Raw genomic sequence first — 16,502 nt, forward strand, 5'->3', positions numbered from 1 at the left:
CGTTGGAGGGGCCCCTCGCAGATCTCTGTGACATCCGAGGCAGCGTCATCTTTCCTGACTGAGGATTCTGTCTGGGGGCTCTAGGTATGTGCTGGAAAAGACAAGGGCAGAATCTTTGTTGTTCCTCAGGAGGAGAGGACTGTCAAAATACAGAATCCAGAAATGATCTCTTGGCTGTGGACCAAGGCTTGACTGGCTGTGGTGGGATCTTATGAGCTGGGGTTCTGTGGTTGGCACCAGATTCTCTGCCCGGGGTCTGGAGGAGGGGAGTCTCTGGTGGCTCAGAAAGAAAAGGGGCACTTTAGAACTTCAGGGCTAGAGTGTTATAGCCATAACACACATGAGGAAGTTAGAACTAAGTGTGAAGGTCACTGGATTGTGACAAAGCCAACAAAAACAGGCAAATGAATAAAGCTGTGTTGTCAGTTCTTCTACGGGGGGATGGAGGCGTGGGCTAAGGGAACGCATGAGAGAGCCTGCTTGCGTGAAGGTCAAGTCTTCTTACTCCTGTTTCCCAGGTGAGGCCCAGGGAGGTGAAAAATTACACCCAAATCTCCAAATCCCTCCCAAGCTCTTGCGACCCAGATGCTTCAAGAATATCCATGAGCTTCCTCCATGGACCAGAGCATTCCCCTCAGCAGGGCTCCCTCCCAGACCCCCTCATGATGTCAGTCCCATATTCTTTCCCTGAGGCTGACCTGATCCCTGACGCCCCTCTAACCCCCACTATCCTTCAGACTGAGGCTCTTACAAACTGCCTGACCCTGAGCAAGTGTCTTGACCTTTGGCGATCTGCTTCCTCTCCAGAAATATCTGTGCTAATGACGACAAGGGCTACCATTTATTGAGCAAGCTCCCATAACCAGGTTCTGTACTGAAAATTTAATACACGAGGCTTCATTTAAGCCTTAGAACATCCCTATGACATAGATTCTGTCATTATTTTCATTTTATTGACCAGGAAACTGAGGCTCAGAAACACAATACCTTTTGCCTGAGGTCCCAAAGCCAATACTTGCTGGCTCAGGATTTGAACTGAGGTCACACTCCAGGCTCAAGTCCTCTACTACTGTCTCTGGTAAGATTTCTCTGAGGTTTCCTTTTTCCCACTGGACAACTGTGTATTTAAAAATGAGGGCGCCTGGGTGGCTCAGTTAGTTAAGCGTCTGACTTCAGCTCAGGTCATGATCTCATGGTTGATGGGTTTGAGCCCTGCGTCAGGCTCTGTGCTGACAGCTCAGAACCTGGAGCCTGCTTTGGATTCTGTGTCTCCCTCTCTCTCTCTACACCTCCCCCACTTGCACTCTCTCTCTCTTAAAAATAAATAAACATTAAAAAAATGAAATACTGTTAAAGGTCACTCATCCCCCAGAAAATTCCCTGCACCTCGAAAAATTGGATGGATAAAACGGGCAGACAATACACAAACAGAGATACCAATAAGAAAAAAGTTTACCACCCTAGTAATCAAAGAAATACAAGTTAAAATTAAAACTGTGTGTTGCTTTTTTGCTTATCAGATTGGAAAAGATAGAAAAAGAACAGCCACATTTAAAAGCCGAGGGCATAATTTAATTTACTCCTGATTTGTTGCTATTTTGCCCATAAAATGGACTTTATAATTTTTCACTCGTGTAAAGCTTTGCTCGCGTTATTAGAAGAGCAATAAACTTTTTAAATGATAATTGCAAAGACAGGTCAAGTGCAAAACTGGGTAAGGAGCCAAACGGTGCGCAGGACGGAGCCCCCGCTGCGCTGGCGACTCCAGCTGGCGCGCCGCCGGCTCGGGGACCCATGGGTGCGCCCCAGGCCGCCCGGAGTGAGGCCTCACGTGGGGACCACAACTCCCAGGCACCCGCGCGCCCGCCTCACCCCGACATGTGACCGCGCCGCCCGGGTCGCGATCGCGGCGGCGGCGGCTGGACGGACTCAGAGCTGGGAGCCCCGAGCGAGCAGCAGCAGCTCCAGCGCCCGCTCGGCGCGCTCACCTCAAAGGTGAGTGCAGGCTCCGCCGACAGCGACGACGCGGGGCGGGTGGCCCGGGCGGGACCCTCGAGTGCCCGTCGCCCCTTGGCCAGGAGCGAGCCTTGGGGGGACGCGGGAGGCGGAGCTGGCGGTGGCTTTGCTTTGGGGTTTTCTCTTATTTGTGCCTCCCGCTGGGAGTCAGTCCGGCCCGACCGGACGAGCGGTGGAGGCGCGGTGGGTGAAGACGGACTTGGCCGAGGGTTCCCTGCCCTGGGGGCAGTGACTTGGCGAAGATTCCGAGAAGGCCCCCATCAGGAGCTAAGGCCCGGTGCACTTCACGCACCGAGAACACGCCCGGAGGGGGGTGGTGGGGGGGGGCTCTCTGTCGCGGCTAGCCTGTGGTCTGAATCTCTGGGGGGGGAAAAAGCCCAGACCCAGCTACTTTCCATCTTCCCTACATTTGGGTAGGAAGTGGCATTTCAGACTATTTTTTTTAGGTGGAGTTCACCTGGGAGAGAATGACAGCTTGCCAGACTCTTTGGTCTTCGAAGAAATCGTAATACATCCCACGAAGAATGTCATAGAATTGAGGATACAGGAAGCCAACACTGGTCACTTAGTCGAAGGCTCACCCCCCACCTCCTACTGGGTTTCTAAAAGGGGAAATAGAGGGGAAGAGCCGGGCAGCACAGGACGGGGACATAAGCTCCCCCCTGAACTCTTGGGTTTATAAATGAGAGAGCGCTTCTCAAAGTGTAAGTAACCACAGATGAGAACGTAAAGAAAACAAGTCCATGATTGCTCTCTTCTTCACCACAGCCTCTCCCTGCCCAGGGTGGGGCCCTGAATAAGGCACAGATAAGTTAGACGTGGGGTCTGGAGGCTGAGATTCCACCCAAGTGGGGAAACGAGGGTAGGGCGCTGCCTCATGCATATCTGACCACAGGGCCCTGTTTCACTGAAAAAATGCAGCCCCAACTCAGAGTTATTGCTGATTTGAGTCTTGTTCTCCAGTTGAAAAGGCAAGGGTAGGCAAGGCTTTGTCTTCCCCTGATTCTTCACTCCCCAGTAGGTGGAACCACTCTCCGGGCACTTCCAGCTTGGAACATACTAAACTCCGTCTTCCCCCTGGCTGCCTCCTGCGCACCCCCCCCCCCCCCCGCCACCCCCTGCTTCAGATGTCCAAGCCATCTGTCTTCCTGGCTGGGTTAGGTACCTCCCCAGGGGGCTTAATCCCCAGCACCCCCCAGGAAGCATCCTCTGTGCCTCCCTTGCACTGAACTACATACACCTGTTGTAATGATCTCTTCCCTTCCCTCTCCCCTGATGGATGGTTAGTTCTGTGAGGGCCAAGGACTTGTCTCGTTTGTCTCCGTATCTCCAGCATCTGCATCCCTAGCAAAACGAAAATCAATGTTTGTCAGCTGAATTACATTTATTGCTCTGTGGGTGTTCAAGTCCACAGCAAAAGTTGTTTGAGGCTCCTGAGAGCGCTGGCCCAGGCCCAAGGATGATAGAAGGAAGCCAGTTAGGGAACTTCTCTGATTAACTAGCCGTTGGGGACATTCCAGTCATGCCAACCGCTTTATTAAGTGAACCCAGAGAGGGGGCATATGGTGCAATACCCCCTCTGCTCCCAACGCAGAGATGGTGCCCAAGGCTTCTGTTCAAGCTGAATGAGCGTAACTCTGGTGTAAATGGAGTCTCACAGGACTATTGGTACTTGTTTGTTTTCATATGTCCATCTTTTGTGAACATTTTGTCAAGTCAACGTATATGCTTTTTGAAATCTTAACAAGGGATGTCTGGCTGGTAGGACTCAAAATGATTTATACTTTCTTTTTGGTACTGTTTCAGCTTTTTACATTAAGCAGGTACCCCTTTCCCATTAGGGGGATAAAAAGCTATTTTTATCTCAGAATTCTTCAACATGATTTTTATATGATTCCTAGGTTTCCCTTTTCCTCTTATGTGGTCTTGGGCAAATCCCTTCCCCTGCTGGGACTCATTTTCCCCATCTGGGAATGAGATGGAGGTAGAGAGAGGCCAAGTGGGACCAGATCAGTGTTTTTCACACTGAGTTTCTGCAGAGCTCGGACCTCTCTCCCCAACTCACTCAGAACCCCGGGTTTTATATGGTGGAGTTACAAGGAAGATTTTATTTGCCAATGATCCCTGGAAACACACACACACACACACACACACACACACACACACACACACACACCAAAAACAGAACAAAACAAAACGGAGTTGAAAGCCAGGGGACTAAAAAAAAAAAAAAACCCTTTGAGAGAAAAAAAAAGTGATGCCCAGCATGGTGACTATAGTTAATACTACTGTATTGTATATTTAAGACTTGCTGAGAGAGGAGATCTTAAAAATTCTCATCACAAGAAGAAAATTTGTAACTGAGCAGTAATGGATGTTAAGCTAGTCTTACTAGCTGATCATTTCACAATATATACAAATAGTGAATCATGTTGTACACCTGAAACTAATATAGAGTTACATGTTAATTATATCACAATAAAAGAAACTCTCGGGGCGCCTGGGTGGCTCAGTCGGTTAAGCGTCCGACTTCAGCCCGGGTCACGATCTCGCGGTCCGTGAGTTCGAGCCCCGCGTCGGGCTCTGGGCTGATGGCTCGGAGCCCGGAGCCTGCTTCCGATTCTGTGTCTCCCTCTCTCTCTGCCCCTCCCCGATTCATGCTCTGTCTCTCTCTGTCTCAAAAATAAAATAAACGTTAATGAAAAAAAAAATTTTTAAAAAAAAGAAACTCTCTAAGGACACTCTAGCTCTGACATTGGGGGATTCTAATACTTGCCTTAGAAGGCAAAGCTTCTGTCATCTGATCCCACTCAGCCAGGGTCCCCTTAGCTGGCGGAGCCCTGACGGTATTTGCAGAGCCGCTGCTGAGGACTGAGGTCCTACTTACCCAGTGATGAGAGAGGACCTTCCTTTCCCTGAGACGGTGGACTAATACTGATCCCTCCGGCTTTAATGTTGCCGGACACAGTCATTAAGCCTGGTGTGGGTATCGAGAATCGCCACCTGCCTCCCTTCTTGTCCTCCTTTCTTGGCGATCAAGGGGAGCATAGCATCCTGGAATCCTGGCTTGGCATCCAACTAGACCCGGCTTAGAATCTCAGCTCTGCCAACTTCCTAGCCTTGGCACCTTCAGCAGATTACTTAACTCCTCTGAGGCTAGTTTCCCCAAGTTTCCTTTCCATGAGATGGGCCTAATTGTCCCTGTCACACACAGGGCTGTTGTGAACTGAGATTATGTATAAAGAACCCTTGATGCCCCCCGCCGACACAGGATGGGCAAGGCGCTCTTTGAGAAGGGCACTCGGATGGCGGCTGCGTGGTCTGTGCTTCTGCCTTCCTTCTTTCTGCGAGGTGGAGAGCTCATCGAGGGCAGAGATGTTAACCTTTGTCCAGAATGCTGGGCACAGAATGGGGTCACCAAATGTTTAATGTAAAATGAGCAGACGGATGTGGAGCACAGCATGGAGACGGCGGCATTGGCCCCTCCAGGATACACATGGCTGGAACAGAATGGCTAGGGCCCGGGGTAAGAGAGGCAGCCGTTCCACAGTCCGGTGCTTCCCCACTGGGTTTGGAGGGCACAGAGGGGACATCTCAGCGAGACCTGACAACACCGACATGTGTGGTAGTCCCCACACCTCACCTCCACCTGGAGCAGGACCAGCTCCATGATAGCTCTGCTGTGCACCTGCTGTGGGGCCTTGGGTGCGTCCCTGCCCGGCCTGGCCTCAAGTTGGTCCTGGGGACAGCTAATGTCCCTTCCTGCACTTAAGACCAGTGACCTCACTCCTCTGGGCCTTTAGGGGAGGCTGCTGGAGAGCATTAGGGGCCATGACTTCCACTGCCCTAAGCCCCCTGTAATGCAGATTCCTTTCTCTTTCAGATGCATTTCATTTTCTCCGATGAGGTGGTGCTTCTGTTTGATTTTTGGAGTGTCCACAGTCCTGCAGGTAAGAATTGAGAAGCCTAGGCTTGTAGCTTGGAAAGCCTGGTAGCTCTAGGCAGTGAACAGCCTGGGTTCTCTTTATGCTCTGTGGACATTTAAGTGGGCTTAAATGTAAGGGCCTGACTCCTCTTACATTAACATTGAGAAGAACTTTGCATTTATAATTCCATTTGCAAGCACTGCTTTTCAGATCCCAAAAGGCACCGTTATCTCACTGTCACAAAGGCCCAGAGAGAGGCCAAGGATACAGCTTTTGCCTCTACTACAAGAGAAGGAACTGAAGCCCAGAGAGGGAAAGAGACTCATCCAGGGTCACACAGCGAGTAAACCCTCAGAGCCAGAAGTAGATCGAGGTGTCTTGTCTCCTAGTACCTCCTTCATAGCATGCCCAGCGTCAGTTCGGAAACCCAGAGCAGCCGCTGCTGGCTGGGCTTCAGACGAGACACCAGTTTACAAGAGAAGGATAGGGCTTTGACTTGAAAAGGCAGAGCTGGGCCCGAATTCACGATGGAGTTCTGGTTCAGCTTCAATAACTGCATTTTAAAAGTAGAATGAAAGTGGCCCACATGCCCATCCTTGCAGGCGTCGATCAAATAAATCATGATCATGCCTTCAGCAGGTTACCATGCCGGGGATCCCAGTCGGTAGTACCCCTTCTCAAGGCTCTGAGTCGACTGTGCTCTGCCAGGCGGTCCCCCTCAAAGCCTCTCAGGCAGGTGCAGTCAGACAGTGGCTGGGACCTCCTCATGTTTCAGTCGACCGCTCGCTGCTGGCTGTCAGCGAGGACCTCAGCGGAGGTTGTTGGCCGAAGCCCTCCGTGTGGCGTCTCCTATGGCCCCCCGGTTTCCTGTGGCAGGGCAGCTGGGTTCCAAGGAGCGAGTGTGTCAAGAGAACGAGGTAGAAGTGCATGGGATTTTTAAGACCCAGCCTTGGAAGTCACAGAGCCTCACTTCCACCTATATTGGGTGAGGAAGTCACAAAGGTCTTCTCAGCCTAAAAGGTGGGGGGCATGGACCCCACCACTTGATGGCAGGATGCTGACATTGTAAGCAGAACACGTTGGCAGGGATAGGGTGAGGTGGCCGTCTTTGGAAAATAGACTCTATCACAGACACTATGAAACCCCAGAAATAAGGCAGATCTGTGTGAACTAAGGGGAACCTCTGTACAAGGTGTACTTGGATGGCGACGTCAGATGCAGAAGAATATGCACAGACAGGATGCTGTCGTTCAGACAAAGGCTTATATTGACAGCGAGGATCCCTGGAAAGCTATGGAGGAAAACGCTCCAGGGAGACGACTGGGGTTTTAGGGACTGGGCTGGGAGGAAGACTAACCTTTCACTGTATACCCTTTTGCACCAGTTGAATTTGTACCATATGCATGTAATTACATGTAATTTTATATTTTAAATAACCTGCATCTTTTGTAGATGATTTCCTCCTGGGAGCCCAATAAAATAACTATAGCTGGACCATTTAGTATCCCTCCTCTTGTCTTGTAAAACCAAAGTAGCAATTAGCAGCTAATTTTACACAGCAGCCCTAGTAAGCACTTAATGTTTTCCGTAAAATAACTTACTGGTTCCCCCCCCTCCCCCACTATTATACAAGCGATAAACACAGTAGAAACTTTGGGAAGTTAGGTGAGAAGAAAATAAAACTCTCTTATATCCTGGGGTGCCTGGGTGGCTCAGTCGGTTGAGTGTCTGACTCTTGATTTCGGCTCAGGTCATGATCCCAGGGTCATGAGATCGAGCCCCATGTCGGGCTCTGCACTGAGCATGGAGCCTGCTTGGGGTTCTCTCTCCCCCCACTCCCCTTTGCCCCTCCCCCGCTCATTCTCTCTAAAATAAATCTCTTATATCCTAATTTGCTAAGATGATTACGACTCCTTTGCTGAATCTCCCTTCTTCCAGACTTTTCTATGTACATACTCATAAATGGAACCTCACTGTACATGCTCTTCCCTTAACAAGAAGTCATGACAGGGGACGCCTGGATGGCTCAGCCTGTTGAGTGTCTGACTCGTGATTTCAGCTCAGGCGGTGATCTTGAGGTCGTGAGATAGAGTCCCACATTGTGCTCTGCGCTGGGCGCGGAGCCTGCTTGGGATTCGCTCTCTGCCCCTTCCCTGCTTGTGCCTTCTCTCAAAAAAAGAAAAAAAAAAAGCAGTCTTGACAGAGACTTGTGACCCCTGCAGGGGGAGCAGCTGGGGGCGGTGGCATGTGTCTTCTTCACCCTAGGACCCTGCCTTTCCCAGAGGGCTTCTCTTCCTGACCTCAAAGCCATACCCCGATAGGCCAACCCTTCCAAGAAAGAGCTGGAGAGGGAAAGAGACAGTGAAGTTGTGAGCCCACGGCAGGGGGAGAAGATGCGAGAGAGGCGGATGGGATGGATTCAGAGGGAATGGGTGGAGGTGGTCTCCTGCCTCCTATCCCAGGCCCCAGGGGAAGCTGCCAGAAGGCGAGCACGGCTTGCCCGGCCCGGTCTCTGCAACTCGGCTTCGTTTGACAGGCATGGCCCTTTCCGTGCTGGTGGTCCTGTTCCTGGCCGTGTTGTACGAAAGCATCAAGGTTGGCAAAGCCAAGCTGCTCCACCAGGCTGTAGTGAGTGTGTCCGTCCTCTCCAGCCAGCAGCTCACTGAGGAGACAGACCAGGATTCTTCAGCCTCAGACTCGGCCCCGGTCAGCAGAGCCCGCCTCAGGTAACAGGCACAGTGTGTGGGGAACGGCAGAGTACTACTCACAGTCACCCTGAGAGAGAGGCTGGGCCCACAGGGCATTAGCCCCACTTCACAGAAAGCAAATCGAGGCCCAAGGAACAAAACTTGCCGAAGTGCTTACCGTGAGTAAGTAGTGAGGACACCTGATGCCCAGGCCAGAGCTGTGAACAGCCACTTGGGAGGCTCAGACCTTCAGAACTCTGTGCAGGCCTCTGCCTAGCAATACGGGTGTCCACCCGGCCCCCCTCCAAATCTCAGCAGTTTCTTAGGTCACTAAGGTTTCCAAACCCAGGATGGAATCTGCAGCCGTCCCTACACAAGTAGTAAGAATTGCTGTCGGCAGTGGATCCATCTGGGTCAGGGAGCCCCCTCCTCCCTCCTCCCCCTCCTCCCCATCCCAGTCTGATAAGGCAGTCCCGTAGGGTCCCAGTTCTGCCCTCTCTCCAGCTCCAGCCGTGCGTCAGGAGCCTGTCTGCTCCTTACACGGGCGTCTCTACTATACACACCCACCCTGCAAGGGAGGTGTTCTTATTCCTGTTTAGGGAAACAAAACCTCAGAGAGGTTAAGTTATTTGTGTTAAGTGGCAGAGCCAGGAGCTGATCTGCCACCAAAGCCCATGTTCTTTCCATTGTAGTATTGCCTCCCACAGTAGATTCAGAAGGAAAAAAAAAAAATCTGCTTTACTGATTGATGAGTTTGTATTATCCTTTATCAGACATGACAGAATACATGTCTCATTTTCCCTTTTGCCTAGGATGCCAGGAAGCTCAGAGCTAAATGTAGTAAAGAAGTGATTATCCAAGGCTCCTTGTACAAGGCCCTGTCCCGTCAGTGGTTTCTCATAGAGCTCTTTGAAAAGAAATCTCTTCTGGGTGAAGCATACAAATTACAAATAAGCTGGTCCTGTAACTCAGCTGCTCTTTCTGCTTCCTGACACCAGCTCCTAGCTTCCAGCTCATTACCAACATTAACATGGCTCTCCTTTTCATCTAGGTGGTTTTTCTGTCACTTTGGCCAGTCTCTAATCCATGTCGTTCAGGTGGTCATAGGCTACTTCATGATGCTGGCTGTCATGTCCTACAACACCTGGATTTTCTTCGGCGTGATCCTTGGCTCTGCTGTAGGATACTACCTAGCCTATCCACTTCTCAGCATGGTTTAGCTGGTGAGGGCTCTGCGGGCACCGAGGGCTAGAGAGAGCTGGGCCCCCTCTTCCAGACATTGAAATTCCAGCCCCATGTCTCCCGTTTCTTCTGATGGCAGTTCCTCTCCTCGCTCCCAGCTCTTGGAGACTTTCGGCTGAAGCCGGCACTTGCTGCCTGGAGTTTGGAGGCCACCGCAGCTACCTCTGTCCTCAGCCATCATGCACAGGGCCCGGGCACGGTCATTTTGTGCCTTAGTAAGGCTTCTGTGGCCCGAGGGAGAGTGGAGAGACCAGAACCTGGGGACAGGGTTGCTGAACTCATGATGATTTATTTCTGTGACTCAAAAATTAAGAATTTCCAAAGATCTTCAAGACAGGGAGATGGGTTCTGGGTGATGAAGGTCATGGAAGCTGGATACCTTCTGCTCTCGTGATTTGTGCCTTATGTAGAGGAGCATCTTCCACTGGCCTTCCTGACCTCTTCTGTCTGAGGGATGGAGACCACACTGGCTCCTTTTTCTCACCTTTCTGCCTTTGGGACACATAAAGATTGTCCCCTGCTGTGGATCATGAGAACAAACTAAGATTTTTCATTTTCCCCATTGAACCCCTGGTTGGCAATTTTGCACATTAATACAAGACAAAATTTTTAATGAAATGACTTCATGTTATTCATGATGGACAGCAACTTCTGCTGGGAACTGTTTCTCTTTCTTGTGGGCAGAGTGAGTGACAGCACATTAAAGGCAGAGGAGCTGGACTTATCCTCTGGATAGGGAGCTTCTCCCATCAGACAGCACTGCCTGAGGGAGGAAGACAGTCTAAGGGCTTGAGGTGTCTGGGGCACTTTCCATGGCTCCAATGCCTCCTTTGAACCGGATCCTTCTTTTACGCAGAACGGAGAACTGCACTGAATATTCAATACTTAACGTTCTCTATTTATTACTTCCTGCTCAGCCATAATCATCTGGTGGGGAAACATGATTTCATTCACTTGAAATGCTGGGTAAGCCATGGGGGCTGCTGACCGAAGACACGATAAGCAATCAAACCAAAGCATTACATTTGTAGACTTAGATGGAACTCTCCAGATAGTTCACGTTACAGAAAAAGGAAATAAGAGACCCAGGGAGGGAAAATCACTGCTGTATACTGTAATGTCTACGTTCAAGTACCTCATGGGCTAGATGGAAGACGGTCTTAAGCTTTGGGGATTAAAAAAGAAATATACATTTTAATAAATATATATATTTTAAATGACGTGTGACCATTCTTGTGTTTCTCCTCACTGAGACAGCAAGCACACGCCGCCCCCCCCCCCCCCACCTTATAACTCAGCAGGAGCTGAGACTGAGTCTGTGCACCTGCTATGAAGACAACTCTGTGCTCAGGGAAGCCAGCCCTGAAACGCCACGCACTCAGGCAGACACCCCACAACCTTAGCCGAGCCGACAGTCATTCTTATGCTCACACACCAAATACTGACTGGGGGCTGTGCCGTGAGAAAAACAACGGTTTGTCACACAGACTGCAAAGCACCTTCTCTCCCTAGGCCAGAAGCAAAAACACATCAAACCCCCCTCTTTAATTTACAGTGACAACAGCAACAGAAAGTATGTGCCGCCTTCAATATTGACCAGCACAACCTCCGTGCCTCAGCAGGAAACTGGAAGGCTGTTCTGTGTCATGACGGATGGAAGGTTTCCAGTGTCCAGTGCGGTCTCGCTGATGCAGCCTCAACGTATCCAGTTATCCGTGCTGAGCGGCTAAGGCTCCCTCCCCTGGGTACTGCTGAGATGAGCACTTCCATGGGTGACCGGCAACCTCTTTGGTTTGATACAGCCTCTAAAGGTGTGTGGGGCCTGAACAGCACAGAAGGCTTTTAGAAAATCTATGCTCTAGAGAAGCTAGTTAGACTAAGCATGTGGACATTCTTCAGGGCCAAGTCACAAAAGGTAGCACCTTCACTAACCTGAATTTTTAAAAATTTAACAGACACCTAGCTTTGTACATGCCAGTGTCCTAAGCACTTTACAGTATTAACTAATTTAACCTTCACAAAAAGGTAGGAAATCTGTCCGTCTCAGAAAAGAGGAAGCTGAGCACTGTGAGTGGCAGAGCTAGGAGGCAGGGCCAGGCAGCCTGGCCCGAATCCGCTCATCAGCACAGATGAGGGGGAGGCTAAGAGAGTAACTGGCTAGGACCACATGATGCCCAGTGGCACAAGGCTGACTGTATGTAGACTGTGGGGACTGAAAAGTCCGTGCTGTGTATTTTACCACAACAGTCCAGAGATTCTGTTCCAGGAGATCTGGGATGGGGCCCAGGAGCCTGTATTTCTTACAAGCACCACTGCCCTCTTCCCTCAACGCAGTGATGGTCGCCACCATGGTGGACCAGAGTCCAGGCTCTAGAATAGGCTGGCCAGGATCTGAATTCTCGTCCTCTTGCTTCATAGCTATGTGACCTTGGACAAATTAATTTACCTCGAAGCCTCAGTCTCTATAAAATGGGGTAACAGTGTCTTCTGCAAGGGCCATGGAGATGAGACAGTCTGTATAAAGCACTCAACAACAGAGCTGAGTCAATGGTAGTTCTGTTGCCCAGCCCCACTTATGGCAGACAAGCTCACAAAAGATCCGTCTTCACAAAGGATGGTGTCAGGCCATGGGAATTCAGGAGCCTATCTTACAAACATTTTAAACCAGGGAACGTTTTTGTTAAAATTATTCTTTTTGAAGACTGGTTGCATGGTCTTTGGAAGAAGTAAAATGACCACGTATATTTTCTCACTACTCTTCTCGGCATTTGCCCTGGCCCTGAGTCCACAGGGAAAGGAAAGCTGCTCTCAAAGAGAAGAATCAGGGATGCCTGGGTGGCTCAGGTGGTTAAGCATCTGATTCTTAAGTTTGGCTCAGGTCATGATGTCAGTCGTGAGATCGAGCCCCACACCGGGCTCTGCACTGAGTGTAGAGGCTACTTGGGATTCTTTCTCCCTCTCTCTCCACCCCGCCTTCCCTCCCCCTCTCAAAATAAATAAACTTAAAAAAAGGGGGGGAGGAGAATCAGTCCCTCAGGTGCCATGATGAATGATAATGCAGCGTTTGGACCCTCCCACCTTCTGTCCACGGCTTCCTAGGGTGCAAGACTGAGTGTGCCAGATCAAGCGAACGAAATGACGGGTTCTCAGATAACCACGATGCCCCAAGCCTTCAACGGCTGGGACGAATGGGGACAGCAGAGTGGGGACATTCCTTGAAAGCCTGAGTTCCGGGGTACCCAGGGAGTATGTCTTAATGCTTTTGTGCATGTTAACCAACCCAGGTCTGTTACAACTCTTACCCTGAGGTTCCCAGAGAGGAGCACGGCCTGCCTTAGCACCAAATTCGATTTCTCCCCAAGAGCTTGTGTCAAGTTCCATTGCAGACATTTATTTGAGTTTTGTTAATTTCAAATATTCATTGACCTCTTGTATCAGATTTAAGGCAGAGAAAAGATACATGTCCCAGGACTGCAGGGAAGGCTGTTAACCAAACCGGGGTTTAGACAGTGTAATCCACCCTGGGTTCCACCAGGGAGACCTCACCCGAGGCGACAGGTTCTGTTGCTGGTGCACGGTTGAGCATCGGGAGGCAGATCAGTCTGAGTTAGTGAAGAGACTAAAAAGCTCACAAGAGGACGGGACTCTTGTAGGTGACTGGCTGGAGGCTACCCACCAGCCTTTCCTCCCAACGGGACACTGAGGCGGGACCCCAACGTTGTGAAGACAGGCTCACGCTCCTCTCGGACCAGCCGGGCGGGGCGCTCAGAAGCTGGGGAACTCGGATATCTGCACCGCTGTCCTCAGAACGCTCACCTTCACCTCCCCCTGTGGCTCGTCTAGACCCAGGGCTGGCTGTGCAAAATCGCGCTTAGGGAAGGGGCGGTAGAGAAACCTTTGCACCGGTTTCCTGGGGCTTCATCCCAGCCAGTCAATGTCATCATCATCGTCATCATCTCCAAAAAGGGGTGTCGGGGGCGGGCGTCCCTTCAAGCTCTGCCAAAACAGGAAAGAGTAGTCAGTCCTCACTTGTCCCTGCACCACACGGCCTTCCCGCCTGTGTGAGGGGAAGTGAACTGACACCCGTTCCCGGCTCCAGGTTGGAAAGGAGGGTGTTGGTTACGGTTTTACTGAAAGGACTAACCCCGAGGCCATCAAACCTGGGCTTCCAGATAAAGCTGAGACAAGCGGGCAGAGAAGGGAGGCGATCTTCCAACACAGACACAAGAAGACCAACTTTGTTTGGCTAATTTGGTCATTTATTTGTGAAACACATGTATCGATTTGACAGGTTTCTTCTCATGCAGTGACTTACACATTTCGTGTGGGAAAAGCAGGGTCGATAGGGGAGAGATGGGAGCAGGAGGAAGAAAGAGAGAAGCAGAGCAGCCCTAAGGGGAGAGAGAAGATGCAGGAAGATGAAGGGAGGCTGGAAAGAATACAGCTCCATCCGAAAAAACATTGCTGTGGCCCATGGTGGCCTGTCTGGTTCTAGATGTGACCCCGCCATTTGAGAGAGAGTTGAGTTCAGCGGCTTGGCCACATTACCAAGTGGAGAAGTCAAGAGATGAAGAAAGCCCAGGAGCACAGGGCCACGGCCCCCGCATCCTTGATCTCACTGGCCCTTCCCTCGCTTCCTCCACCCGGGTAGTAAGAAAAGGGGGATTAACGGGCTATGGAGGAAATTCCCCTACTTTTCATGACTTGAGCTCCTGGCCTTTTCTTCTGGCTTGGTGGGGACCAGGTCCCATGGGGGCAGCAGGGATTGATGCCGGAGAAAGGCACGCACAGACCACCCCCTACTAAGATACTTCCTGCTATGAGCTACCCTGGCCCAGGGTCAGTCTTCACAGGGCCGGCCAAACAGAAGGCAGCATGATGTGGTCAGGGGTGCCTGAGCTGATCCCATCTCCACCACCAACTAACAGACCTTGTGCCTCTCGCTGGGCATCAACTAGGTGATCTCTACGCTCTGACAGTAGTGAATAAAAATGTGGCTCACTGCTTCTGTTCTATTCCGGCTCTCCATTTACCAGCATGATAACCCTGAGCATGTTATTTAAACTTGCTGAGCCTCAGTCCTCTTTCCTATAGAACAGGATAAAAGTGCCTACCTCACTGGATTAGTAGCGTATTCAATGAGAATGTCTGTGAGGTTTTCAGAGTACCCCGGAAATAGGAATTAACTTGGTAGTATTCATAGTAATACCAATAATATACTGCTAATTAAACACTCCAACTATTTAGGGCAGCCACTTGGGATACTCAATTGGTTTTTCGTTCTTATTTTTAAGTGCAGAATTCATATACAGAATTCCTGAACGGAAATGTAATTGTTGAAGGCTAACAGGAGGAAATGGTGCGTGTCCCGCAGGGGCACAGGCAGGAGGGAAAGGTTTTGGTAGATGCAAGCCAGCTCCTTGCTCTGCCACACCCCCTGGTTCTGGCCAAAGGCAAAGCCCACTCTGGCTGACATGTGAGGGGAGAAAATGTGCCCCCAGTCACCGCACGTTTCTGTCCTTGGGACAGGCTGAGCCTGAGGCTGGTGTGTGTTCTCCATCCACGCCTCCTCTAGTGACATTCCCATCAGAGCAGCTGAATGTCCTAGTGACAGCCTGGCGTTGCGGAGTGGGGACAGGCTGCATGGGCAAGCTGCTTCCGGCCGCCACCCTGGAGCTCTGTAGAGCAAGGCTGTTTTCTACCCTGGGTGTTGTGGTGACAAAACAAGACAGCAGCTTGGAAAGCAGGCTGGGGAAGCAGGAAGGCTCAGAAACAGGTGCCCAGTTCAGGAGGAGCCCAGCTCTGCCACTAATTCCCTCTGTGGCTTTGGGTAAACCACCTTTTGGAGCCTCAGTTTCTCTGTCTATGAATAAGGATGCAAGACAAGACCTTCCAAGTCCCTTCAGGTTGTATAATGCACATGGTCTCTGAGCAGACCTGAGGGAACCTGAGGCTGTAGCGTTTTAATGCAGGACTGAGCGGCGCAACTTCCTTCACTGACAGTAGAAACCATTCCCACATGGACGGAGATCGTGATCCTTTTTCAGGAGTGAAGTGGTATCTGCCCATCCCCCCTCTGCTTACAGAGCTGCCCCCTCCCAGCCCCAAGCCTGCTCCCACAGGGCGCTGCACACAGAGCCCAGGGCGTGGGCCACCCACAGACTCCGGTCCTCTTCTCAGGGCCAGCGGGGAAGGGCCCCCAGGTAGTGGCAGGAGGACTCGGCAGTGTCTGGGATTTCCTTACCACCTCATCTTCATCCTCCTCGTCAGGCTGTGCTTTGGGCCTCGAAACTTTCAGAGTTGCCCCTTTAAACAGTTCATCTTCTTCATCCCCAGAGAGACTGAAGGAAAAATCAAGAAAATCAAGTCACAGACAATGTTGCTGTTCCTGTTCCAGCCCACGGCGCCCACACGAGGAAAGAATTCAACAGCTGTGATGACCACCCAGGAACTCCTCCCGCCTCCATGCTAGCCTCTGGCGCTCCTACTCCCTTCATAACCTACAGCCAGCGTGATCTTTTAAAACGAATATATCAGGCCGTGTCACTTTTTTGCTTAAATCCCTTTAGTAGCTTTTCATGGTAAAGTCCAAACTTCTAAGAGTGATACAAAATCTCACATGACTCGGTCC

The 16,502-nt window shown here is 50.8% G+C and overlaps 2 protein-coding genes and 1 long non-coding RNA gene across 7 annotated transcripts in view; 1 reads left to right on the top strand and 2 right to left on the bottom strand.

Annotated features, from left to right (window-relative positions):
* Positions 1-1,877: 1,877 nt before the first annotated feature.
* On the top strand, positions 1,878-16,431 carry SLC31A2 (solute carrier family 31 member 2). Of its 3 annotated transcripts, XR_002081349.2 has the most exons (5): positions 1,878-1,995; positions 5,900-5,966; positions 8,479-8,668; positions 11,427-11,682; positions 16,208-16,431. XR_002081349.2 is itself a non-coding variant. In XM_019454140.2 (4 exons), exons 2-4 carry the CDS (start codon positions 5,900-5,902, stop codon positions 11,599-11,601), a joined length of 432 nt encoding a protein of 143 aa, XP_019309685.2. In that variant the 5' UTR covers positions 1,878-1,995; the 3' UTR covers positions 11,602-14,875. The 3 variants fall into 3 exon arrangements, 2 of the variants coding, with proteins under 2 accessions (XP_019309685.2, XP_019309687.1); XM_019454140.2 differs by lacking the exon at positions 16,208-16,431 and having other exon boundaries at positions 11,427-14,875; XM_019454142.2 differs by lacking the exons at positions 11,427-11,682; positions 16,208-16,431 and adding an exon at positions 9,681-11,088.
* LOC128778634 (uncharacterized) lies at positions 4,291-6,694 on the bottom strand. Its single transcript, XR_008424316.1, has 2 exons — positions 4,757-6,694; positions 4,291-4,516 (listed from the first exon to the last, which is right to left on the bottom strand). It is a non-coding gene; the product is annotated as an uncharacterized LOC128778634 (long non-coding RNA).
* Positions 13,247-16,502, bottom strand: part of FKBP15 (FKBP prolyl isomerase family member 15) — a 56,723-nt gene continuing 53,467 nt past the window's right edge. For all 3 annotated transcript variants that reach the window (XM_053908196.1, XM_019454122.2, XM_019454120.2), the window contains exons 27-28: positions 16,116-16,212; positions 13,247-13,867 (exon numbers count right to left, since the gene is read on the bottom strand). In XM_053908196.1, coding sequence (XP_053764171.1) covers positions 13,790-13,867; positions 16,116-16,212 — 175 coding nt within the window. In that variant the 3' untranslated portion in view covers positions 13,247-13,789. The remainder of the gene's footprint in view (positions 13,868-16,115; positions 16,213-16,502) is intronic.

Source organism: Panthera pardus, unplaced genomic scaffold, assembly GCF_024362965.1.
Source record: "Panthera pardus isolate Hobbes unplaced genomic scaffold, ASM2436296v1 HiC_scaffold_20, whole genome shotgun sequence".
NCBI classification, from domain to species: Eukaryota; Metazoa; Chordata; class Mammalia; order Carnivora; family Felidae; genus Panthera; species Panthera pardus.

Excerpts from the sequence above, each read along its gene's own strand:
- SLC31A2 (XM_019454140.2), top strand. The coding sequence starts at position 5,900 with ATGCATTTCATTTTCTCCGATGAGGTGGTGCTTCTGTTTGATTTTTGG. Across the intron at positions 5,967-8,478 it reads GAGTGTCCACAGTCCTGCAG|GCATGGCCCTTTCCGTGCTG; the intron begins GTAAGAATTGAG and ends TTCGTTTGACAG. Across the intron at positions 8,669-11,426 it reads GTCAGCAGAGCCCGCCTCAG|TGACAACAGCAACAGAAAGT; the intron begins GTAACAGGCACA and ends TTTAATTTACAG.